At 44.0% G+C, this 26,477-nt stretch overlaps 1 protein-coding gene across 4 annotated transcripts in view; it reads left to right on the top strand.

The window, feature by feature from the left end:
- Positions 1-26,477, top strand: part of NIPBL (NIPBL cohesin loading factor) — a 302,820-nt gene that overhangs the window by 213,776 nt on the left and 62,567 nt on the right. For all 4 annotated transcript variants that reach the window (XM_068155385.1, XM_068155384.1, XM_068155381.1 and 1 more), the window contains 5 exons: positions 12,117-12,305; positions 12,460-12,531; positions 12,618-12,707; positions 14,365-14,465; positions 15,780-15,866. In XM_068155385.1, the coding sequence (XP_068011486.1) occupies positions 12,117-12,305; positions 12,460-12,531; positions 12,618-12,707; positions 14,365-14,465; positions 15,780-15,866 (539 nt within the window). The remainder of the gene's footprint in view (positions 1-12,116; positions 12,306-12,459; positions 12,532-12,617; positions 12,708-14,364; positions 14,466-15,779; positions 15,867-26,477) is intronic.

Below are 26,477 nucleotides of genomic sequence, written 5' to 3'. Positions count from 1 at the left end.
TCTTTGTTTACAAAATATTCAGCCAGAGTGTCCCAGCACTGTCCCTTTCTTAATGGCACAGCCTCAAACGGTCACAATAGTCTTTGGTATAAAATAAACTATAACTCTTGAAATATTTGTCAGTACTTACATTTTTAGTTATTGTGGTGGGTGGAAGGGCAAGGCCAAGAAGCCTCCTCCCTTCCCCCTTGTAAAGTAAAAGGGAAAAAAAAAATTGAAGGGAAAAGGAAAAAAACTCGCAAGCTGAATTAGCAAAGCAGTGGAGCTATATTTACAAAGCGATGTAGGGTTTGCAGGGAGATATTTACAAATTTACAATATCTACAATATATACAAAGATATACAACAGAGCAACACAGAAATGAGAGTGAACCCCTCTCGGCAGAGAGGGGGGTTCCCCACCTCCTCTTTCCCCTCTTTCCCCCCTTTCCCCAGATTAGGTTAGAAGAGAGAGAGAGCGAAAGAAAGAAGTTAAAAGCAGTTTTGTGTTAATTGGAAAGGAGTTAATACAGGCCTTATCAGTTTTTCTCTCAAGGCCGGAGCCTTGGCAGAAAGCCCAGCACAGGGACAGAGAGCAGCCGCACCGTAGAAAGACGGAAGCAAGACTGACTATAAGGTGCTGGAGAAACTCAGTATAGTCCCAGCTCAGAAAGGTGCTTCCTCCCACTCGTCCAATGAAATTAGTTTAGACTATTTCTTCCGTTTACCAACTTCCGTCCACCATATTCCCTTTCTTAAGGGGGCAACGTCAACCGGCCACAGTCCACCCCTTCTAAACAATTTCATTGGCTGTTCATACTGTCCATCCAATCCAAAACGATATTTACAGTTCGTGAGTAAAGTTCATAGTCCATTCCGGCTATGCTCAGATGTAGATGATTCAAAAGTCCAAGAAAATCAGAAAATGAGAAAAATGGAAAACAGTTCATTTCTTCGCCGACGAAGCAAAGAAAAGGGAAACAGGGAAATCTCAGGGTCTCTTAGTTGACTCAGGGCTCTCAGGGATCTCAGGGTTCGTGCACCGTAGATTCCTCGTTGATTCTTCCTCTGGGCGCGATGTAGCTGTACAACAGCTTGAAATTAACCTCTTTCAGCTAAAGTTAAATTTCTTTGTGGAATACACTGAATTTCACCATTCTCTTGCATTACCCAATAAGTGTGACCCGGACCTTCAGCTGAAACCACCCCTCGGACAGGTTTAGCCTCTCCTGAGGGTGAAAATACCCAAACAGTTTTACCTAACAGGTTCTTTTCTCTAACAACAGGAACTCTATCACCTTCTACTTTCCGTAGCAAATCTGAATGTGCAGGTCCAGCTCGGTTCACTGAACCTCTACTATTTACCAGCCAGGTTGCTTGTGCTAAATATTTTTCCCAGTTTTTCAAAGATCCACCTCCCATGGCTTTGAGAGTGGTCTTCAACAAACCATTGTAGCGTTCAATCTTCCCTGAAGCTGGTGCATAGTAGGGAATGTGGAATATCCACTCAATACCGTGCTCTTTTGCCCAACTCTTTACAAGGTTGTTCTTGAAATGAGTTCCGTTGTCTGACTCAATCCTCTCTGGAGTTCCGTGTCTCCACAGGATCTGTCTTTCCAGACCAAGAATGGTGTTGCGTGCAGTTGCATGTGGAACTGGATAAGTTTCCAACCATCCAGTGTTTGCCTCTACCATAGTAAGCACGTATTGCTTACCAGAACGAGAACGTGGTAGAGTGATGTAGTCAATCTGCCAAGCTTCACCATACTTGTACTTGGACCATCTGTCACCATACCACAAGGGCTTAAGTCATTTTGCCTGCTTAATAGCAGCACAAATGTCACAGTCATGGATGACTTGTGTGATAGCATCCATGGAAATGTCTATGGATCTGTCACGAGCCCATTGGTATGTTGCATCTCTGCCTTGATGTCCTGATGTATCGTGAGCCCACCGAGCTAAGAATATCTCACCTCGGTGTTTCCAGTCGAGATCAAGATTAGAGTCCATGTCTACTTGAGAAACTCTTGCAGCTAGATCTGCTTGATGGTTGTGTTGCTGTTCCTCAGTAGCTTTGCTCTTAGGAATGTGAGCATCGATGTGTCTCACTTTCACTGGAATTCTCTCGATTCGATCAGCAATGTCCTGCCATAGGTTGGCTGCCCAAATGGGTTTTCCTTTTCTCTGCCAACCACTCTTCTTCCAGTTCTTTAGCCAACCCCATAGAGCATTGGCTACCATCCATGAGTCGGTGTAGAGATAAAGCTTTGGCCATCTCTCACGTTCAGCCACGTCGAGAGCTAGCTGGACAGCTTTTACCTCTGCGAACTGACTGGATTCTCCTTCTCCATCTTTTGCCTCTGCAACTCGGCGTGTTGGACTCCACACAGCAGACTTCCACCTTCGCTTGTTTCCAACAAGACGACAGGAACCGTCTGTGAACAAAGCATATTTCTTTTCATCATCAGAAAGGTCATTGTAAGGAGGAGCTTCCTCAGCACGAGTTACTTTCTCCTCTGGAGGTTTAGTACAGTTGATACCTTCAGGCCAACTTGAGATCACCTCCACTAGACCAGGTCTTTCAAGATTTCCCATTCGAGCTCTCTGTGTTATCAGAGCCATCCACTTGGACCAGGTTGAGTCTGTGGCATGATGTGGTGTGGAGCCTTTGCCTTTGAACATCCAATTCAAAACTGGTAATCTGGGAGCTAGAAGAAGTTGTGATTCAGTTCCAATCACTTCAGAAGATGCTTTCACTCCTTCATAGGCAGCTAGGATTTCTTTCTCTGTTGGAGTGTAGTTAGCCTCTGAACCTCTGTAACCCCGACTCCAGAAACCAAGAGGTCGTCCACGTGTCTCACCTGGAGCTTTTTGCCACAAGCACCAGGTTGGACCATTGTCACTTGCAGCCGTGTACAAAATGTTCTTAATGTCTGGACCATCTCGGACAGGTCCCAGACCCATTGCTTGAACTACCTCTTGCTTTATCTGGTCAAAGGCTGCTTGTTGTTCAGGTCCCCAGTGGAAATGGTTTCTCTTTCGAGTTACATCATACAGAGGTTTCACAATCTGACTGTATCCAGGAATGTGCAGTCTCCAAAATCCCACTATCCCCAGGAAACGTAGGGTCTCTTGCTTGTTTGTGGGACTTGCCATGGTAGAGACTCTATTTACCACATCCACTGGAATGTGTCGGCGTCCATCCTGCCACCGCACTCCCAGAAACTGAATCTCTGTGGTAGGTCCTTTCACCTTGTCTCGTTTGATGGCAAAACCTGCATTCAGAAGAATGTCAATGATTTTGTTACCTTTCTCGAAGACTTCCTCAGCAGTTTTACCCCAGACGATGATGTCATCGATGAACTGGATGTGTTCTGGAGCACCTCCTTTCTCCAGAGCATCATGGATCACTGCATGACAGATGCTTGAGCTGTGGATCCAGCCCATTGGCAGCCTGTTGAAAGTGTACTGGATTCCTCTCCAGGTGAAAGCAAACTGAGGCCTGCATTCCTCTGCTATGGGAATAGAGAAAAATGCATTAGCAATGTCTATGGTAGCATACCATTTGGCCTCTTTGGATTCCAGCTCATACTGTAGCTCCATCATGTCTGGTACTGCTGCACTCATAGGTGGTGTCACTTCATTCAGGGCTCGGTAGTCTACCGTCAGACGCCAGTCTCCATTCTGCTTCCGCACAGGCCACACTGGACTGTTGAAAGGTGAATGAGTTTTGCTGACGACTTTCTGACTTTCCAACTGACGAATCAGATTCTGAATGGGCAACAAAGAGTCACGGTTGGTTCTGTATTGTCTGTGGTGCACAGTCTGAGAAGCAACCGGCAATTTAATGTCCTGTATCTTATGTTGTCCCACAACTGCAGATTCATCAGAAAGTTCAGGTCTGGCAGACAGCTTCAATTTTTGTCCATCAATTTCTATTGAAGCTACTCCAAAAGCCCATTTGTAACCTCTAGGGTCTTTGAAACGCCCTTCTCTCAGAAAATCAATTCCCAAAATACAAGGTGCGTCAGGTCCGGTCACAACTGTATGCTTCCTCCATTGTTTACCAGTTAAACTTATATTAACCTCTACCTTACTTAACTCTTGAGATCCACCAGTGACTCCCAGAATAGTTATAGACTCTGATCTCTGATAATTTGATGGTATTATGGTGCACTGAGCTCCTGTGTCAACCAAGGCCCTGTACTTCCGAAATTGTGAAGTGCCAGGCCACTGGATGTACATATCCCAATAGATTCTGTTATCTCTGTTATCCCTCTCCTCCCCCTGGCGGGAGGCAGGGCACCCCTAGTTATGGGGAACATGCGCACATGTGCATTGCACATATTGTGCGGGATTATAACTTTGCATGTTATAACTGGAGCCACTGTTGGAGCCATAAGAGTCGTTCTGGGGAACTGTGGAAGTAACAGCTACCCTTCTGGTATTGCTACCTTGGGTTCTGCCACTTTGCAATTCCCTCAGTCTCCTGAAAAGATTAGAAGTTGGTTGGCCATCCCAGCGGTTCATGTTCTCACCAAACTGATCACGCAGAGTTATCCAAATAGTTCTACGTGATTGCCTTGGTGGTCTGTTTTGGAATGACCTGTTTTGGAATGTCCTGTTTTGGAATGGCCTCCTTGGAGGACGTGTATTCCTCACAGATGAAACTTGTACCCACCTGGAGGAAGAATTGAAATTATCCCTTTGTGCCAATTGGGATATGGAGTTTCTAAATTCATCTTTTAACTCTCTTATGCAATTCTGTATATCACCAGACATAGTTTTAATGGCTGAAACCAAAGAACCACGTGTCATGCTATCCTCCAATTGTCTCATTTGATCACTGAATTGGCCAACCGTAGGAGAAGCTCCACCATAACTTCTTGACACAATTCTGCTTGCCAGAATGTTTGCATAATTAGAAGGAGCAAGTTTGATGATCTTTTTAGCAAGACCAATACCCACAGGAATGTCATCAGGATTCAGAGTTTCATGTTCACCATAGAGTAGCTCTCTAACAGCAAATTCTCTCAAGCGCTTAATTCCCTCATCTATGGTAGTCCAGGGTTTAGGATTCCATGGAAGATCATCTCGGGAAGGGTATCTCAGGGCAACCGCTATTAAAAGGCGTATCCACAGATTAACCTTACCGAGAGCTTCGCCTAGATGTCTATCTATTCCATTGTCCCTTGAGAGAGTTCCTAACTGAGCTGCTGACTTGTCTCCAACTGTTAGAGCTGAAGCACCTGTATCATAACACCTACTAAGCCAAGCTAGAACTGGCTCCTTATCTGCCCTGGTGAAATCTTTACGGACATTTCTCAATTCCTCCCGTGGTGACGAACAGTCCGTAATATCATCTTCATCTTCATCTCCCTGAATTCTTTGCCCATAAAATCCTGCTGTCATTCTCCTAAGGATCTCTTTAAGCTGAGAACCACCTTTGCCAGCTGCTTTCCTAGCTTCATCTCTATCTTGCTTTGATCTCACTAGGTTAGCTAGATCTTTAAAACAAACCTTCTCTTCCTCCTCAGCAGGATCTTTTAGAGTAGAGGGCCCCTCACCAGGATCAGTCTCCACCTCTTCTTCTCCATCTTGGGCCTTTCCACTTCTAGTCTTTAAAGGAGCCATCTTGACTGGAGCTGTGTTTGCATTTACAGCCACCTTAATGGAAGCTGACAGGTCCTGAGATAAATCAGCTGCTGGGGCAGTGACTTCCGGTCCCACCGAGGGAGTGGGTGGAAGTGACGTTGCTCCGTTAATGGCCGATGGAGAAGAAGAAGAAGGAGAAGGAGTGGGAGAAGGAGTAGGTGCCATGTTGATACCAGCCGATGCCCTTGGCTGCTTGCTAGAATCAGCAAAGTCATTTAGAGCTGCTTTACCAATTAACTTTTTAGCCTTCTTTTTGACTGACACGGGTTCTCCACAGTCCTCATCACTAGATGACTCTGGGACTGATCGAGAGCCACGGCGTTTTCTTTTTGATCTAGTTTTAATAACAAAACAAGCCCTGGACACCTTTCTCTCTCGCCGTAAAGAAACCAGCAGATACACGTTAATTATCACTGAGAGCAGGATTATACATATGAAATAAATCACCTTTGGATCCCAGGCCTCACCTAAAGTTACTGTCTCCTCAGGCGGAATCTTAAAACTCTTTATCTCAATTGGGAGAGTGGTGGAGGTAACATTCCTGTATCTCACTGGCCATAATAAATTAATACATTTTCCATACCATAATTTAACTCTATAAATAACCCACATATAAATTGTCCGCACCAAATATTTACCCAGGTAATCCAAAATCAAACCCAAACAATACCTGTAAATCAGAGCCCCAAAAATTGAAAAGAATAATCGCTCCACAAACCACAATACCTTCATGTTTGCTAATTCAGCTGGAAAACACTAAATCAATCAAATAATAAATTGAACTAATTATCTGCCGCACGTTGGGTACGCCAATAAAAAAAATGTGGTGGGTGGAAGGGCAAGGCCAAGAAGCCTCCTCCCTTCCCCCTTGTAAAGTAAAAGGGAAAAAAAAAATTGAAGGGAAAAGGAAAAAAACTCGCAAGCTGAATTAGCAAAGCAGTGGAGCTATATTTACAAAGCGATGTAGGGTTTGCAGGGAGATATTTACAAATTTACAATATCTACAATATATACAAAGATATACAACAGAGCAACACAGAAATGAGAGTGAACCCCTCTCGGCAGAGAGGGGGGTTCCCCACCTCCTCTTTCCCCTCTTTCCCCCCTTTCCCCAGATTAGGTTAGAAGAGAGAGAGAGCGAAAGGAAGAAGTTAAAAGCAGTTTTGTGTTAATTGGAAAGGAGTTAATACAGGCCTTATCAGTTTTTCTCTCAAGGCCGGAGCCTTGGCAGAAAGCCCAGCACAGGGACAGAGAGCAGCCGCACCGTAGAAAGACGGAAGCAAGACTGACTATAAGGTGCTGGAGAAACTCAGTATAGTCCCAGCTCAGAAAGGTGCTTCCTCCCACTCGTCCAATGAAATTAGTTTAGACTATTTCTTCCGTTTACCAACTTCCGTCCACCATATTCCCTTTCTTAAGGGGGCAACGTCAACCGGCCACAGTTATTTTTTTATGTTCATCAAAATAAACTTTGTAGAGGAATGACTGATTGTGAATAGCTGTTCATCTTATTTGCTTTGCAGATCTAGCACAACTGTAACACTTTTTTTGTTGTGAAGCATTGTTAAACTAGTCAATTTAAATTTCTGCCATAAAGCAATATTGGAATTTATTTTTCTCATGGAAGTTTTTCTGGGGTCAGAATTCATCCTACAGAGCTTAAATGGGTGCTGATGATTTGTAAACTTTGGAGACCGATTTACACAGAATCACAGGATGGCAGGGGTTGGACAGGACCTCAAAATATCATCCAGTCAACCCCCCACCACCCCCCGCCAGAGCAGGAGTACCTAGAGTAGTACGCACAGGAATGCATTCATATAGGTTTTGAATGTCTCCAGAGGAAACCCTGTAACCACTCTGGACAGCCTGCTCCAGGGCTCTGTCACCATCACAGTGAAAAAGGTTGTTCTTATGTTCACATGGAACCTCCTCTGCTCCAGCTTGCATCCATTTCCCCTTGTCCTATCATTGGACATCACTGAGAAGAGCCTGGATCCATTCTCCTGACACTGCCCTTTGCATCTTTATAAACATGAAGTCACCCCTCAGTCTCCTTGTCTCCAAGCTAAAGAAACCCAGCTCCCTGTTGTGGTTTAAGTTTTTCCCAGAGCCCAAAAGCCTAAAAGAAGAGATTTAGATTGCCTCCCTTCTCCTCTTTTCCTAGTAGGGAAAAGCAAATTAGAAAAGAGGAGAGGATAGAGGTAAAAACTATGAAAGAACAGTCTGGAATTAATTTGGAAGCAAAAAAGGTAATTTTAACAAAATATAAAAGGCATTTGCGTAAAAGGAGGGTTACAAAGGTATAAGGAAAAGGGAAAAATAAAAATATATACAAAACCAGACACAGCTGGCAAAGGATTCTCTGGATGTAAAATAGATTCTCTTTAGATGAAGTTCCCTTAGGTGTCTGGAACTGTGTGGAACAAGCCCAGTCACGTGGTTTACAGCAACAGAGTACCAGAGAAGCAAGGGCAGGAGAAGAGAGTGAAGAAGGAAATTACCCCCTCTTAAATAGGGTTGTGGACAGGCAGTGGGAGTGGAATTTACTTTGACCCAGGGACCCCTTGTGATGGTTTAACCCACTGACATCAAAAAACTCGTCTGAGCCCAGTCGGAGAAGTGAATGGAGCTGTATTTTACAAGCAATAATGGAATGCAATTAATATATACAAAATATACAGTATTTACAATATTATACAAGTATTTACAAAAATAAAACAACACAGAAATCCTTGGGCAGAAGGATTCTACCTCGCCTCCCCCCAACCTCTCTCCTGTCCCTTTGTTCCTCTGATAATTAGAAGAAAAGAGAAAAGGAGAAAATGTTAGGGGAATTTCAGTTAGCTCAAAGCATTGTTAGTAAGTCAGTAGTGCTTATCTCAAGGTCATAGATAATAGGTCTCTGTCCAGAACAGCACCATGCGAGCAGAAAGAGACGGAGTGAGAGGAGAATGTAAGATCGTAAAACTACATCCCTCTCATCTGCCAATGAAATTTGTTCAGAATAATCTTTGGTTTTCTTTTTACACCCGACTATTCAGCTAGAGAATTTGCAGCTATCTTTCTTAAAGGCACAGCCTAAACTGTCACAATCTACCCCTTCTAAACAATTTCATTGGCTGTTAGTACTGTCCATCTAATCTAAAACAATATCTACAATTTGTAAGTAATGTTCACAGCCTAAACTGTCACACCCCTCCCCCTGGGAGCAGGCCAGGTGTCTCTGCCAACCTGGGTCAGGTTTCCTTTGCTCACCTGAGGCTAGGCTTTTTTCCAGCCCACCCCTCCTAGGCTGGGCTTAACCCAGCACATGCCCTCAGACTTTCCTCATCAGGGAGATGTTCCACTGCCTTCAGCATCTTTGTAGCTCTGCGCTGGACTCTTTCAAGCAGTTTCCTGAGGTCCTTCTTGAACTGAGGAGCCCAGAACTGGACACGATATTCCAGAGAGCAACAAAGTTGGTGAGGGGCTTGGAACACAAGGCCTTTGAGGAGAGACTGAGGGAGCTGGGGTTGCTTAGCTTGGAGAAAAGGAGACTCGGGTGACCTTATTGCTCTCTACAACTACCTTAAGGGAGGTTGTAGACAGACAGAGGTTGGTCTCTTCTCCCAGGCAACCAGCACCAGAACAAGAGGACATAGTCTCAGGCTGTACCAGGGGAGGTTTAGGCTGGAGGTTAGGAGGAAGTTTTACACAGAGAGAGTGATTGCCCATTGGAATGGGCTGCCCGAGGAGGTGGTGGAGTCACCATCACTGGAGGTGTTCAGGAGGAGACTTGATAGGGTGCTTGGTTGCATGGTTTAGTTGATTGGGTGGTGTTGGATGATAGGTTGGACACAATGATCTTGAAAGTCTCTTCCAACCTGGTCTGGTCTGGTCTGGTCTATTCTATTCTATTCTATTCTATTCTATTCTATTCTATTCTATTCTATTCTATTCTATTCTATTCTATTTATCATAGAAAGCCACTAGGTTAGTCAGGCAGGATTTCCCCCTGGTAAAGCCATGCTTTACTAGGGGCAAATGTAGCATGACAAAATTTTAGTTGTTTTCATAAAACAGAATAACATTAAGCAACTATGTTGCCAAGTCTCATTGGAACTTGCTATGTTATATGGGCAAACCAATCACGGATTTGGAACATAGACACCCAGTAATAGTCACAAAGTAGATAACTGAAGAAATTATGTTAGTGTTCTCTTATGAAAGAATTAAAATTATTTTGATTTGTTCGTACTTTCCTGACTGTTTTAAAGGACAAATGCCGTGCAATTTTGTATTTTTAAATGTTTGCTGATGTCTTTGCCAAATTCAAGCACAGATTTCCTGTAATTCAAAACAAATCACAGTGTCACAGGATGTTAGGGGTTGGAAGGGACCTCTGAAGATCATCAAGTCCAACCCCCTTCACCAAAGTAGGACCATAGAATCCAGCACAGGTTGCACAGGAACACATCCAGATGGGTCTTGAAAGCCTCCAGAGGAGACTCCACAACCTCCCTGGGGAGCCTGTTCCAGTGCTCTGTGACCCTCACAGTGAAGAAGTTCCTCCTCATGTTGAGGTGGAATATCCTGTGTTGTAGTTTATATTCATTAGCCCTTGTCATATCACAGGGTGCAACTGAGCAGAGCCTGTCCCCTCCCTCTTGACACCCAACCCTCAGATATTTATAAACATTTATTAAATCCCCCCCTCAATCTTCTCTTCTCCAGACTAAACAGCCCCAGGGTTCTCAGCCTCTCTTCATAGGGCAGTGCTCCAGTCCCTTCAGCATCCTGGTAGCTCTCCGTTTGTGGCAGTTTAGGCTGGGTGCCTTCTGTTGCTGCCACACAGGTTACATCTCCAGTGTCCCAATTGTCCAGACCAGTAGGTGGACACAGGAAATAGCATATTTCATACCCATAGTGTCCTGCGCCCTATAAAACTATCTGCAAAGTCTTCCACTTCCTCTTTCTTCGCTCTCTGCTCTCGTGGGAGATGCTTCCTATTGAGTAACAGTGGGGAGTTTTCTCAAGGCCTCTTAGGCCTGTCTAGGCCTAATGCGAGGAGAAGGGGGAGCATCAGTCTCAGACCTGGACAGTCTTGAGACCAGCCTAGCCGGGGGAGGGGAGAAAGAGCCCTGGGAGTCTTTGGGTATACCCTCAGGTGGGGAAAAGGGAAGTATATGGGAGACTTTTGGGTGTGCTGTAGGGGACTCTGTATGCTTTGGGTTTCTTTTGTCACTGTGCTTGAAGTTTCTGTAAAACACTGATTGCTTTTCCATTTAAACTTTCCATCTCTTCTGCAATCCATTTGTGTGAGTATCATTCTTTTGCCCCTGTCAGGGGTAGGAGAGGATCTGCCTGGCCTCAAACCAGGACACCATTGGAATCTCTCGAGCAGATCCCTGTCCCTCTTGAACTGGGGAGCCCAAAAGTACTGGAGTGGAGTACTGCGTCCAGTTCTGGAGCCCCTATTACAAGAGGGATATGGAGGTGCTGGAACATGTCCAGAGAAGGGCCACAAGGATGATCAGAGGGCTGGAGCACCTCTCCTATGAGGACAGACTGAAGGAGTTGGGGCTGTTCAGTCTGCAGAAGAGAAGGCTCCGAGGTGACCTAATTGTGGCCTTCCAGTATCTGAAGGGGGCCTACAGGAAGGCTGGGGAAGGACTTCTCAGGATCTCAGGTAGTGATAGGACTGGGGGGAATGGAATGAAGCTGGAGGTGGGGAGATTCAGGCTGGATGTGAGGAGGAGGTTCTTCACCATGAGAGTGGTGAAACCCTGGAATGGGTTGTCCAGGGAGGTGGTCGAGGCCCCGTCCCTGGGGGTGTTTAAGACCAGGCTGGACGAGGCTCTGGGCAGCCTGATCTAGTGTGGGGTGTCCCTGCCCATGGCAGGGGGGTTGGAACTAGATGATCCTTGTGGTCCCTTCCAACCCTGACTGATACTATGATACTATGAAAACTGGACACAATATTCTAGGTGTGGCCTCAGCAGGGCAGAATAGAGGGGGAGGAGAACCTCCTCCTAATGCACTCCAGGATCCCATTGGCCTTCTTTGCCACAAGGTCACACTGCTGACCCATGGAGAACTTGTTATGCACCAGGACTCCCAGGTCCTTCTCCACAGGTATGCTCCCTAGCAGATCGTCTCCTAACCTGTACTGGTGCAGTTTATTTAAGACCCGCAGTTATTCAAGACCCGCCCAGATGACTTCCTGTGTGACCTGGTATAGGTGATCCTGCTTTGGCAGGGGGGTTGGACTAGATGATCTCTCGAGGTCCCTTCTAGCCCCTGACATTCTGTGATTCTGTGATTATTCCTTCCCAGATGAAAAATTATTAGAGTAATGCCATAACAGAATTTTATATGATAGTTTTAGTGTTCACTTGTTTTATAGAACATCTATACCATAGTGTTTAACCTGCAAATGTATCATTCTGTGCTATTAAAAGAATTTCTGTACTTTTCATAAAAATGCATTTAATTTCTAGCTTCTCGTAAAAGACATAAAAAGGATAGAGATGAAGCTTGGGAATATGAAGAACATGACAGAAGAAATTCTGGTGACCACAGGAGAAGTGGTTATTTTGAAGGAAGGAGAACTGGTGGTGGCCGTTACCGTAATCGCAGTCCCAATGACTCTGATGTGGATGATTATTCTCCACCTAGCCTCAGTGACGGTAACTGATTGGTTTTTTTTTTTAAAAATTATTTCCTTTTATAATACTAGTGCATTTTTAAAGGATATGTTAGACATTTTAAAATAAACATTTTTATCTGCAGTATTTAATATAAGCACAAGAAATGTAGACAATCCTTTATTCTCTTAATTAGTGGCTAGAAAAATGAAGAAAAAAGAAAAACAAAAGAAGAGGAAAGCATATGAACCTAAACTAACACCTGAAGGTAATTTTAGAAGATTTACTTTCTACAGTTTGCATTTTCTGTTTTGTATATAAAATAATGATATATACATTTATTTTTTCAACCAGAAATGATGGATTCTTCGACTTTCAAACGATTTACTGCTTCAATAGAGAATATTTTGGAAAATTTAGAAGACATGGATTTTACAGCTTTTGGTAATATGTCAGAAAGTTTCAAAACACCTCCTCTGATTAGAAACAAAAAAAATTGCATCCTGATATTTTCAAACTTCCTTCTTTGATTTAATTGCCTGTGATACATGCTATGGTATACTGCATATGATTTCTACCTTGAGTGGAAGCCTTTACCTTTCCAATTTCACTTTCTGCTACAGAAAGAAGTTCCTTCTTTCTCTCTACAGAATCCAAAAGGACATAAATAGCAGTGAGACAAATAGTCCCCTGGAGTGGAAAGGATACCTCCTTGAGATGTCATTAGGGTGTTATTTTCTGCCAAACATATATTTTTAAACAACGCTAACATAAGATGTTTCTCTTGCCGGTAATGTCAGAGGCACATGAATTTGCATCTGTTGTGACCTTTGGCTCAACAGATCTTGGTTAATAGTAGAATGCTTATGCACTTATGGATGAGGCACTGAATCACTGTATGCTCCTTACCCATTTAAGTGGAAAATAAGCCAGCTTCCTAGCATAAGTGTCTGATGAAGAAGTTCAAGTTGACCTATATGACTTTCTATTTAAATGGATAATGGATCATTCATTTTTTACCATCTTTGTCACAAGATTAGAACAAGGAAAGGAGCACAGTAAAAAAATCACCACAGCAGTGGTGTCTAACCTTGTATTAAAAAGTGAATTGATTCTTTCTATGTGTTTTGTAACATCATGGGGGTTTTGTTGTGTGGTTAAGATGCATTGTATCCCAAGGTACTTAAATTTCCTATGTGTTTTTCATCTATTGCCTTTCCGCAGATTTGAACCTTAGAATTAAAACTATAATCGTTTAAGATTTGTTTTACTGAAATGAGGATGATGTCTCAAGATCTGCAATAAATGGATTTTGCTAAATTATAAATATTTTTAATTTAGGATTTGTGGCGGTGAGAGAAAGTTCAGTTCTCCCACACACACAAAGAAACCACAGCTAACTCAGTTGGAGAAGCAGAGATTAATTATGAGCTATATTTACAAGCAGGATGAAATGCAAATGGATATATACACAATATACAGTATTTACAATATATACAGAAATATACAGCAAAGAAAGTAATACAGAACAAAACTTCCTCCTCCAGCCAGAGGAGGGTTCCCCCCTTGTACCCCCCTCTCTCCCCCTACCTCCCTTTTTTCCCAAAAGGGTTAGAGAGAGAGAAAAGGTAATTATTAAGGAGGAAAATTCTGTTAGCTCAAAGCGCATGCAAGAATTAGTTTTCTTATCTCAAGGTTAACAGGTCCCGCAGCTGTTGCTCAGAAGCAGACAGGCTGAAAAGACAGAACAGGCTGGAACTGACGGAGACTCAAACAGAACTAAAACTTAAAGTTGCATTTTACCAATCTACCAATGAAATTTGTTTAGAATATCTGAATGTTTTCAAAACATTCAGCCAGAGTGTTCCAGCAACTGTCCCTTTCTTAAAGGCACAGCCTAAAACGGTCACAGTCATATTTAACAAGTAGTTGTTTTCACACAACCAAAAGTTTTCATTAACAGTCTTCATGGATGGAAAGGACTATTAGACGCTAGCTATTTGGAAAAATCAGTTCTTTTGCTTCAGTTATCTTTTTCATATTGGCTATAAAATACTGGTTTTCTTGAAGTCTTATTATAAATATGATGTATTTTTTTTAGGTGATGATGAGATTCCACAGGAATTGCTTCTGGGAAAGCATCAACTTAGTGAATTGGGTAGTGAATCTGCAAAAATCAAAGCAATGGGCATTATGGACAAGGTACAACTTCTCATAGTATTTAACTCTTTTCAAACATTTAATTTTGTTGAACATACCAAAAATTGTGTCCCTTGTAATATTCGCGCATCAACCTATAGACTTTGCTTCTTACAGCAAATGTTGAGCAAGCACAGTAAAACAGAACCCTCTGGCAAAGTAAAAAAATTCACCCTTTGTGATATATGCGGTTAGTGCAATAAATGTATGATGTCCAGCCAGCGTCACACTGAATTTTTTACTTCCTTACTCTCTCCAAGAGTCCTTTCAAATTTAGAAGATTTAATGCCCCAGATTATAAGATTAATTTTATATAGACTGCATATTGTAGGGTTTTTGTCATACTCTTCCCAACTTCAGTTCAAGAGAACTTTCTGTTGACACAAACTGTTGATATCACACCTCTAGAAACAAAGTTATTGCTTTCCTTATCTTCTTACAGCTCTTGGGTTTGAACAGTCTTGTGTTAAATTCTTACTCTGCCTGCTCATGACCACTTACTATGTTTATGAAGTGTCTGTGAAGCCACTTACTATGCAAGTCACTCTGAAGAATTTTCTTTAATCCAGGATTTTAGATATTTTTCCTGTCTTTTATTCAATTTCCCTACTTTCCTTTGTAGCATGATGTCAGCCCAAGTGTTTCTCTTTCCTGGCAGTTCTCACCCTTAACCTCTGTTCCTTGTGGTTTTTCCACATATATATGTATACCTAAAATCAGAATTTTGTTGCTTCTGAAGGCGAGCACTATTAGTATTAAAAATTACTCTCTTGGAGTTTAACATATTATAATATCATAATTCTGTATAACATCAGTGAGTGTGTTTGAGTTACTTTTTTCCAACATGCTAATTTTTCTAAATTAACACAGTTATGAATATGTTTCATTTTTATTAGCAATCAAATATCAGGGAATTTTATTTCTGTTTGCCCATAGAATTTGGATTTTCTCTTAAAGTCAGTTAGAATTTGTGATTAATACTTGGTTTTGGTAATTTTCTGTTTCTAGACTATACAGCATTAATTACAGGTATGCAGTTGTACATATATTTCTATGCATTTTGCGGGTTGAAAATGCAATTTGATTGCAATTTTAGAACATATTTCACTAGTTTGATTTTATTATCAGCATTCTCAATTATGCTGTTTCAGAAACCAGACAAGTCAAGATCCAATCCTTATTTCAGATTACTTACAATTATAATTCGTCAGATTAGATAACATGCTCTATCCTTCATCCATGGATCTTTTTTTTCCCATCAATTTGGAAGCTTTTATGTTCCTACAGTTGTTTGGTGTGTTTTGTTTCTTGTTTTAGCTTTCAACAGATAAAACAGTAAAAGTCCTAAATATTTTGGAGAAGAATATTCAAGACGGAGCAAAGCTTTCTACGTTACTTAATCATGTGAGTTTCAAATTACATCATTTGACACCATTGTGTATAAATAGGGTTTTCTTCCTTTGAGTCCCATATAGTAATACTTTAAAATACTCTGAGTGAAAAGGATTTCTGATTTAATAAGTGATTAAGAAATGCCAAATTTTAAAATTCTAAGCAAAATTAAATTTAGTATATTCTTTCAATGCTAAACATTATTTAGTATAGTACCGATTGCTAACATGTATTGGGAGAAATTCTCTTGACTTAGTTTTAAATATTATAGCTTCATCCTGAAATATTCATGGTAACTGGTATAACTTGCACTGTTGGACATATCTTTGCTACTTTCCTATGTGTCCATAAAGCATCCATTACACATCAGAAGTAGTATTACAGCTTTCATGTAGAGCATATTCTTCTCCTGAACATTAAGTGCTTTATTTATATTTGCTGTTATGCTGCAAAGATGAAGTTACCAATGTAAACAAAATTAACACAAAATTGAAAATTTTCAATTTTTTTTCCTGATATACCTAAAACTACATGGGAATTTAGAGGTTTTCCATGAGGCTGAAACGTTATTACATATTTTATGTACTTATATGTTACTGCATTTTCTAGTCAAAACAATATTGTAGAAAGAATAGATTTCTTGAATTCTATGGAAAAAGCCTTGATCTGCAGAAATAGAGAGTAATTATGTATATTGGACAAGAAGATTTTTAACTTGAAGATTAATACATTATTTGTACCTCAATATTTTAATCTAGATATTTTAATCCTGAATGTCTTCAGCAGTATAAACAATAAGTGAAAAGAAGGTGCTGGTTTACCTGCTCTAATTCAATATGATTGAATCTTTATGTCAATGTTTTTAAAGTGATATTTTTCTTTTAACTTTTTGTAGTAAAACTCAAGATTATAAAGCAGTTAATGAAATTGTCCAATTATTGAAATTCAGAGACAAGGATTCAATTTAAAAAGAATTAATCTTTAAGCAAAGAAGTTTTAGATTTATCTGAAACCCCATTAAACATGATTGAGGTCATTATGGCAAAGAAAGCCTCTGCTAAGGAGCAAGTTTGCTTCTTTTATGGTGCAGTGAAAATATCCTACCTCCATGTCAGAATATTTTCCAGAGGCAGATTGCACTTTCAAATTATCTTCATTTCCAAGATTAATGAGGAAAAACAAATAGAAAATATTTAAAACTACTTGGGGTTTGATTTTTTTTGCATTTTAGTCGGTTTGGGAGGATATTTTATTTTTTTCTTTCAAATTATTTAAAGCCATTCTATACGAGAACTTTACAGGCATCTCCTGACTTGCATGTTTCTGTTGATTTTTCAGATATATCTCTTTCTCACATATATAATGCCCTGTGATATTTTTAGATTCACTTCCCTAAAGGGAAAATATTGATGTATTTTCACCAATCCCTTATTTTCACAAGGAAAGCCAACAGTTTTGAACTGTGCTATTGTACAGGCAGTAAAGATTCTTTTTCTCTGTATCAGAGAATTTATTAAAAATTCTACCATTTTTTTTTCTTTCTATTACTATCTTTATTACAATATTTCAGTAGTACTGGGTGGTCATAATTAACCTCATGTATGTTTGGGTTTATAGCTTGTACAAACCCTGTGCTAAATCTAAATGATCATGTTTGATGAGACATGTTTTAAACCCACTGATAATAGATGGGTCAATCTGTGAAATGGAGAAAGTTGTATTCTCAGGAGATTTGTGTTACTTAACAGTCTTTTTTGTGTAAGAATTCCCTCTAGCAGCAAAAATTAGAATGATCAAAGCAGCAAATGCTGTGTATAGGGCACCAAAGAAAAGACAAGGTAATGAGGCTGGACAGATGGGCAGAATCCAACGGCATGAGATTTAACACATCCAAGTGCCGGGTTCTGCACATCGGCCACAACAACCTTACGCAGTGCTACAGGCTAGGGTCAGAGTGGCTGGAGAGCGGCCAGGCAGAGAGGGACCGGGGGGTGCTGGTTGATGGTAGGCTGAACATGAGCCTGCAGTGTGCCCAGGCAGCCAGGAGGGCCAATGGCATCCTGGCCTGCATTTGGAACAGTGTGGCCAGCAGGAGCAGGGAGGTCATTCTGCCCCTGTACACTGCTCTGGTTAGGCCACACCTCGAGTACTGTGTCCAGTTCTGGGCTCCTCAGTTTAGGAAGGATGTTGACTTGCTGGAGCGTGTCCAGAGAAGGGCAACAAAGTTGGTGAGGGGCTTGGAACAGAAGCCCTATGAGGAGAGGCTGAGGGAGCTGGGGCTGCTTAGCCTGGGGAAGAGGAGACTCAGGGGTGACTTTATTGCTGTCTACAACTACCTGAAGGGAGGTTGTAGACAGGCAGAGGTTGGTCTCTTCTCCCAGGCAGCCAGCACCAGAATAAGAGGACACAGCCTCTGGCTGCGGCAGGGGAGGTTCAGGCTGGAGGTCAGGAGGAAGTTCTACACAGAGAGAGTGATTGCCCATTGGAATGTGCTGCCCGGGGAGGTGGTGGAGTTGCCGTCACTGGAGGTGTTCAGGAGGAGACTTGACAGTGTGCTTGGTGCCATGGTTTAGTTGGTTGGGTGGTGTTGGATGATAGGTTGGACGCGATGATCTGGAAGATCTCTTCCAACCTGGTCTGGTCTATTCTATTCTATTTATTCTATTCTATTCTATTCTGTTCTGTTCTGTTCTGTTCTGTTCTGTTCTGTTCTATTCTTCTTAAGGACAGAATGTGGCAGTCTTTCTTCATAGTACTTAGAATCATAGAATCATTAAGTTTGGAAAGCCCTCTAAGATTGTTAATTTCAAACATAACCTACCCCCACCATGCTCATTAAACCAAGTCCCGAAGTGCCATGTCTATGTATTGTTTGAACACCTCAAGGGATGGTGACTCCACCACCTCCCTGGGCAGCCTGTTCCAATGCCTGACCACTCTTGCAGCAAAGAAATTTTTCCTAATTTCCAATTTAAACCTCCCCCGGTGCACCTTGAGGCCATTTCCTCTCATTCTATCACCTAATACTAGGGAGAAGAGACCATCCCCACCTCACTCCAACCTCCTCTCAGGGAGTCTCTCCTCAGCCTCCTTTTCTCCAGACTAAACAATCCCAGTTCCCTCAGACATTCTTCACCAGACCTGTTCTCCAGACCCTTTACCAGCTTCATTGCCCTTCTCTGGAATTGCTGTAGTACCTCAGTGCCCTTCTTGTATTGCGGGGCCCAAAAATGATCACAGTATTTGAGGTGCATGCTCACCAGTGCCAGTCTCCAAGGTGAAGGGCTCTAGAGTGGAGGATCACTGTGGGAGAGCCTTCCCAAAGTGTCAAAACTCCAGCAAAAGAGCAAAGGTAAAAGGACAGGGAGAGAGAGACCATCCCAAATTCCACTTCCCCTCCCAGAGTGGGAAGAGTGGGCTCCTGGCAAGAGGCCACTCTGACTCAGTGTGGGCATGGACAAGAGGGATGGAGACCAAAGCCCTCTGGTACAAGAGCAGCCCCCAGGGAGTGGGAGGAACCACGGGCACAGAAAACATGGCAGGCAAACAGGGTGTGGTGTGTCAGAAGGGCATGGTACACCAGCTTGTGCAGGCAGGGCAGGCAGCTCCACCAATGGTCATTACCCTCCCAAAAGAGGACCCAGCTGTAGTTTCTACTTGACCAAAACCCATCACCAGAAGGAATGTGGGGACCCAAACAGAGCTCCCACACAAGCATACAGCTGTCCAGCTATCTGGCTGCAGAGAGTGCCTGAGCCTGTCTCTAGTCCCAGAGAGCATCAGAGACACCTGTGTGTAGTATGACAAGGGGAATGATCTACTCATCCTGGTGTCAGAGCTGAAAGAGGAAGTGGAAAGGTTAAGGAGCATCAGGAAGTGTGAGGGAGAGAGAGATTGGTTGGAGCCAGACCCTGAGGGAAAGGCAGCAGATGGAGGCTCCACATGAAGTGGAGGATCCCCTTCCTTCTTGCCACCAGGCAGAAGGAGAGGACCTAAAGGATGGGGAAATGTAAACAGGTCCTTGCTTGGGGCAAACAGCAAATAACCTCCTGGCCTCTTTTACCTTCCCAGTTGCCCTTACACAACAGATATGTGGCTCTGGAACTTGAGGGCCAAGCAAATGAGAATGTAGATGAAGGTCCATTCAGAGAGTTGCCTGGGGTAAGTCGGCCAGCCCCACACATTATGACAGCCTCCATTAAGAAGAAAAGGAGGGTAATTGTCATAGGCTATTCCTTTCTGAAGGACACTGAAGGCCAAATTTGCCGACCAGACCCATCCCACAGGGATGTCTGCTGCCTCCCTGGAGCCTGGGTTTGAGACATCGCCAGGAAACTCCCTGGTCTGCTATGGCCCTCTAATTTTTACCTGCTACTGGTAATGCAGGTTGACAGTGATGAAGTTGTGGAGAGAAGCCCAGAAGTGATTAAAAGGGATGTCAGTGACAGGGAAGAGTACTGAAAGGAATAGGACAATGGACCTGATTAACACATAGCTCAGAGGCTGGTGCCACTGGCAAAATTTGGTTTCTTTGATCACAGGGAAGTTTACATAGCACTGTGCCTGCTGGTGACAGATGGAGTGCAGCTGTCTCAAAGGGTAAAAAAGGATTATTGCCCATGAGTTGGCAGGGCTCATCGAGAGGGTTTTAAACTAGGTTCAGAGGGGGGAGGAGAGAAAACCAGGCTCACTAGAGATGAGCCTAGGGGTGGCATACCATTGTTGGGGGTGAAATTGATAGCCCAGCTCAAGTGCATATACACCAATGAAAGCAGCATGGGCAACAAACAGGAGAAGCTGAAAGCCATTGTGAAGCAGGACACCTATGACTTAGTCACCATCATGGAAACATGGTGGGATGACTCTCATGACTGGACTGCTGCAGTGGATGTCTATAAGCTCTTCAGAAGGGAAAGACAGGCCAGCAAGGCAAGGTGGTGGAGCTACTCTTGATATGAGAGTGCAACTGGAATATACTGAGTTCTGCATAGGGGGAAAAAAAGAGTGTGTTGAAAGCATGTGAGTAAGAATTAAGGGACAGGCTAATATGGATGACATTCTTGTAGGCGTTTACTACACGCCACCAGATCAGGAAGAATAGAATAGAATAGAATAGAATAAACCAGGTTGGAAGAGACCTTCAAGATCATCGTGTCCAACCTATCACCCAACACCACCCAATCAACTAACCCATGTAACCAAGCACCCTGTCAAGTCTCCTCCTGAACACCTCCAGTGACGGCGACTCCACCACCTCCCCAGGCAGCCCATTCCAATGGGCAATCACTCTCTCCGTGTAAAACTTCTTCCTGACCTCCAGCCTGAACTTCCCCTGGCGCAGCCTGAGACTGTGTCCTCTTGTTCTGGTGCTGGCTGCCTGGGAGAAGAGACCAACCTCTGCCTGTTTACAACCCCCCTTCAGGTAGTTGTAGAGAGCAATAAGGTCACCCCTGAGTCTCCTCCTCTCCAGGCTAAGCAGCCCCAGCTCCCTCAGTCTCTCCTCATAGGGCTTGTGTTCCAAGCCCCTCACTAACTTCGTTGCCCTTCTCTGGACTCGTTCCAGCAAGTCAACATCTTTCCTAAACTGAGGGGCCCAGAACTGGACACAGTACTCGAGGTGTGGCCTAACCAGTGCAGTGTACAGGGGCAGAATGACCTCCCTGCTCCTGCTGGCCACACTGTTCTTAATGCAGGCCAGGATGCCATTGGCCCTCTTGGCTGCCTGGGCACACTGCAGGCTCATGTTCATCCTACCATCAACCAGCACCCCCAGGTCCCTCTCTGCCTGGCTGCTCTCCAGCCACTCTGACCCCAGCCTGTAGCACTGCATGGGGTTGTTGTGGCCAATGTGCAGAACCCGGTACTTGGATGCGTTAAATCTCATGCCGTTGGACTCTGCCCATCTGTTCAGCCTGTCGAGGTCTCTCTGCAAAGCCTCTCTACCCTCTAGCAGATCAACTCCTGTCCCCAGCTTGGTGTCATCAGCAAATTTACTGATGATAGACTCAATGCCCTCATCCAGATCATCAATAAAGATGTTAAAGAGCATGGGGCCCAGCACTGATCCCTGGGGGACTCCGCTACTGACTGGCTGCCAGCTGGATGTGGCACCATTCACCACCACTCTCTGGGTTCGGCCATCCAGCCAGTTCCTAACCCAGCTCAGAGTGCTGCTGTCCAAGCCATGGGCTGACAGCTTGGCCAGGAGTTTGCTATGGGGGACGGTGTCAAAGGCCTTGCTGAGGTCCAGGTAAACTACATCCACAGGCCTCCCCACATCCACCAGTCAATGAGTCAATGAGTCTTTGTAGAGACAGCTGAAAGTAGCCTCATAATCACATGCCCTGGTTCTTATGGGGGACTTCAAGCACCTTGATATTTGCTGGAAAGGCAACACAGTGAGGCACAAACAGTCCAGGAGGTTCCTGCAGTGAATATAGGATAACTTTTTGACATAGGTAGTGGAGTACCCTACAAAGAGATGTGCATTGCTGGACCTTGTTCTAACAAACAAAGAAAGCCTTGTTGGGGATGTGAAGGTTGGGGGCAGCCTTGGCTGCAGTGACCATGAGATGGTGGAGTTCAGGATCATGCAAGGAAGTAGCAGGGTAGTAAGTAGGATTGCAACCCTGTACTTCAGGAGAGTCAACTTTGAGCTCTTCAGAGACCTACTTGGAGGAATCCCATGAATTACGGCTTAAGAAGGAAAGGGAGCCCAAGAAAGCTGGTTAGTATTCAAGTACCACCTCATCCTAGCTCAATATCAGTGCATCCCCATGAGTGAGAAATTAAGCAAGGGAGACAAGAAACCTACATGGATGAGCAAGGAGCTTCTGGAAAAACTCACACGGAAGAAAGAAGTCCACAGTATGTGGAAAAAGGCACTGGCCATTTGGGAGGAATATAGGAACACTGACAGAATATGTAAGGATGCAACAAGGAAAGCTAAAGCCCTCTTGGAATTAAATCTGGCAAAGGATGTCAAAAATAACAAGAAGGACTTCTTCAAGTACATCATCAGGAAAAGGAACACCAGGCAAAATGTGGGTCTGCCGATGAATGAAGTGGGTGACCTGGTGACAGAGGATGCAGAGAAGGCAGAGTTCCTGAATCACAGAATCACCAAGGTTGGAAGAGACCTCAAAGTCCAACCTGTCACCACAGACTTCAGGGCTAAACCATGGCACCAAGTGCCATGTCCAATCCCCTCTTGAACACCTCCAGGGATAATGACTCCACCACCTCCCTGGGCAGCCCATTCCAATGGCTAATGACTCTCTCTGTGAAGAACTTTCTCCTCACCTTGAGCCTAAACTTCCCCTGGCGCAGCTTGAGACTGTGTCCTCTTGTTCTGTCACCTTTGCTTCAGGCTTTACTGCTAAGGCTGGCCCTCAGTCCCTGGAAGGACGAAAGAAAGTCTGGAGGAAGAAAGACTCTCCCTTAGTCAAGAAAGACTGGGTAGGAGACCATCTAGATAAGCTGGACACACACAAATACATGGGTCCTGATGGGGCTAGGTTATTGCTAAGTGTCTCTTCAGCATTTCTGAAACGTCACAGAGAACAGGGGAAGTGCCTGAGGATTGAAGGAAAGCCAATGCCACTCTTGTCTTCAAAAATGACAAGGAGGACACAAGCAACTACAGATCAGTCAGCCTCACCTCTATCACTGGAAAGGTGATGGAGCAGCTCATTCTGGAGGTCATCTCTAAGCGCATGGAGGAAAAAAAAGATCATCAGGAATTGTCAACATGCTTGACCAATCTGATATCTTTCTATGATGGTGTGACCAGCTGGGTAGATGAGGGGAGAGCAGCAAATGTATTCTACCTTGATTTTAGTAAGGCTTTTGACACTATTTCCCATAACATCCTCATATGGAACCTGAGGAAGTGTGGGTTAGAAGAGTGGACAGTGAGGTGGGTTGAGAACTGGATGAATGACAGTGCTCAGTGGGTTACAATCAAGGGTTCAGGGTCTAGTTGAAGGCCTGTGGCTAGTGGTGTTCCCTGTGGGTTTGTACTGGGTCCAGTCTTCAAAATTTAAGCCACCTGGATGAAGGGGCAAAGTGCACTCTCAGCCAGATTGCTGATGATACCAAACTGGGAGGAGTGACTGATATACTGGAAGGCTGTGCTGCCATCCAGTGAGATCTGGACAGGCTGGAGAGCTGGGCAGAGGAGAACCTAATGAATTTCAACAAGGGCAAGTGTAGAGTCCTGCACCTGGGGAGGAAAGACCTCCTGCACCAGTACAGGTGAGGGGCTGACCTGCTGGAAAGCAGCTCTGTGGAGAAGGACCTGGGAGTGATAGTGGACAAGTTCATCAAGAGCCAGCAATGTGCCGTCATGGCCATGAAGGCCAATGGCATCCTGGGGTGCATCAAGAAGAGTGTGGCCAGCAGGTAGAGGGAGGTTCTCCTCCCAATCTACTCTGCCCTAGTTAGACCACATCTGGAATATTGTGTGCAGTTCTGAGCTCCCCAGTTCAAGAGGGACAGGGAACTACAGGAGAGAGTCCAACTGAGAGCTGCAAGGATGATTAGGGGACTGGAGCACCTCTCTTAAGAGGAGAGGCTGAGAGACCTGGGGCTGTTTAGTCTGGAAAAGAGCAGACTGGTAAGGGATCTGTTGTGGTTTAATGAGCAGACAGATTATGGATGCTTATAAACATCTAAAGGGTGGAGGTCAAGAGGACGGAGCTGGGATCTTATCAGTAGTGTCCAGTGATAGAATAAGGGGCAATGGGTGCAAACCAGAACACAGGAGGTTTCACTTGAACTTAATGAGGAACTTATTTCCTGTGAGGGTACTGGAGCACTAGAACAGGCTGCTCAGTGAGGTTGTGAAATCTCCTTCTCAGGGATGTTTCAAAACACACCTGGACACATTCCTGTGTGACCCAATCTAGATAAACCTGTGTTAGTGGGAGGGGTTAGACTAGATGATCTCTGGAGGTCCTTTCTAACCCCTACCATTTTATGATTCTGTGAGTACAGGGGAATGATCACTTCCCTGCTTCTGCTGGCCACACTATTGCTGATCCAGGCCAGGATGCTGGTGGCCTTCTTGGCCACCTGAGCACACTGCTAGCTCATGTTCAGCTGGCTGTCAACCAACACCCCTAGGTCCTTTTCTGCTGGGCAGCTTTCCAGCCACTCTGCCTGAATCCTGTAGTGGTGCATGGGGTTGTTGTGACCCAAGTGCAGAACTCAGTACTTGGCCTTATTAAACTTCATACAATTGACCTCAGCCCCTTGATCCAGCCTGGCCAGAACCCTTTGCAGAGCCTTCCTACCCTCAAGCAGATCAACACTCCCACCCAATTTAGTATCATCTGCAAACTTAGGGTGCTCAATCAGATCATCCAGATCACTGATAAAGATATTAAAGAGAAGTAACCCCAGCACTGAGCCCTAGGGAACCCCAGTAGTGTCTGGCCGATAACTGGATTTAACTCCTTTCCCCACCACTCTTTGGGCCCAGCCAATCAGCCAGTTCTTAACCCAGCGAAACCTCCACCCATCCAGGCCATGAGCTGCCAGTTTCTCCAATAGGATGCCATGGGAAATGGTATCAGAGGCTTTACCAAAGTCCAGATAAACAACATCCACAGCCTTTCCTTCATCCACTAAGCAGGTCACCTTGTTATAGAAGGAGATCATGTTGGCTAAGCAGGACCTGCCCTTCATGCTGACTGGGCTTGATCCCTTGTTTGTCCTGCACATCTGCATAATGACACTCAAGATGAACTGCTCCATGACCTTCCCTGACACTGAAGTCAGACTTTCAGGCCTGTAGTTCCCTGGATTCTCCTTCCGGCCCGTTTTGTAGGTAGGCATCACATTGGCAAGCCTCCAGCTGTCTGGGACCTCCCCTGTTAACCAGGACTGCATGGACAGTGGCTCGGCGAGCTCCTCCAGCAGCTCTCTCAGTACTCTTGGCTAGATCCCATCTGGCCTCATAAACTTGTGAGTGTCCAGGTGACCTGGCAGGAGGGATTAACTGATTCCTCCTGGGTTATAGGTGTTTGTTCTCTGAATACCACAAGAATAACCGGTCTGAGGCAAAGAAGGCATTAAGTAATTCAGTCTCTTCTTCATCCATGGTGGCAATGTTCCCCCCCACATCCAATAAAGGGTGGACATTCTCCTTGGCTCTCTTTTTGTTGTGCTGGTTTAATACAGCCTGCTTTCCCCCAACACAGAAGTGAGGGAAAGTTACACACACAAAAAACCCCACTGGGTTGAGATAGAGAGATTTACTGATAAAAATGAGATCATACAATGCACAATTACCTTAGCCCATTTGCAGAAAAGTGCAGCAAAATGCAGAAGGCATCAGGAGAAGCCAGAGATACACACCTCCCGCCCCTCAACCAGCCCATTAGAAAAGGCCAACACCCCAAACATGGAAAACCAAAAGCAGCAACCGGAACAGGAAGCCTCTCATGTTACAATCTGAACTTCAAGCCCTATAATACTTTGCTCCAGCCAGCACTTTCATTTTGAAGCTGGCATGATGGGAGCATGATATTGAATATCAGCAAGGTTAAACTCAACCCATTACATTAATGCATTTGCAAACAACTTTTTTGTTATTCTTCAGGGCAGTGTCCAGATTGA

Source organism: Melanerpes formicivorus, unplaced genomic scaffold, assembly GCF_026170545.1.
Source record: "Melanerpes formicivorus ecotype bairdi unplaced genomic scaffold, bMelFor1.0.p_v2 SCAF_31, whole genome shotgun sequence".
NCBI classification, from domain to species: domain Eukaryota; kingdom Metazoa; phylum Chordata; class Aves; order Piciformes; family Picidae; genus Melanerpes; species Melanerpes formicivorus.
This window is presented reverse-complemented; position numbering and strand designations above follow the sequence as displayed.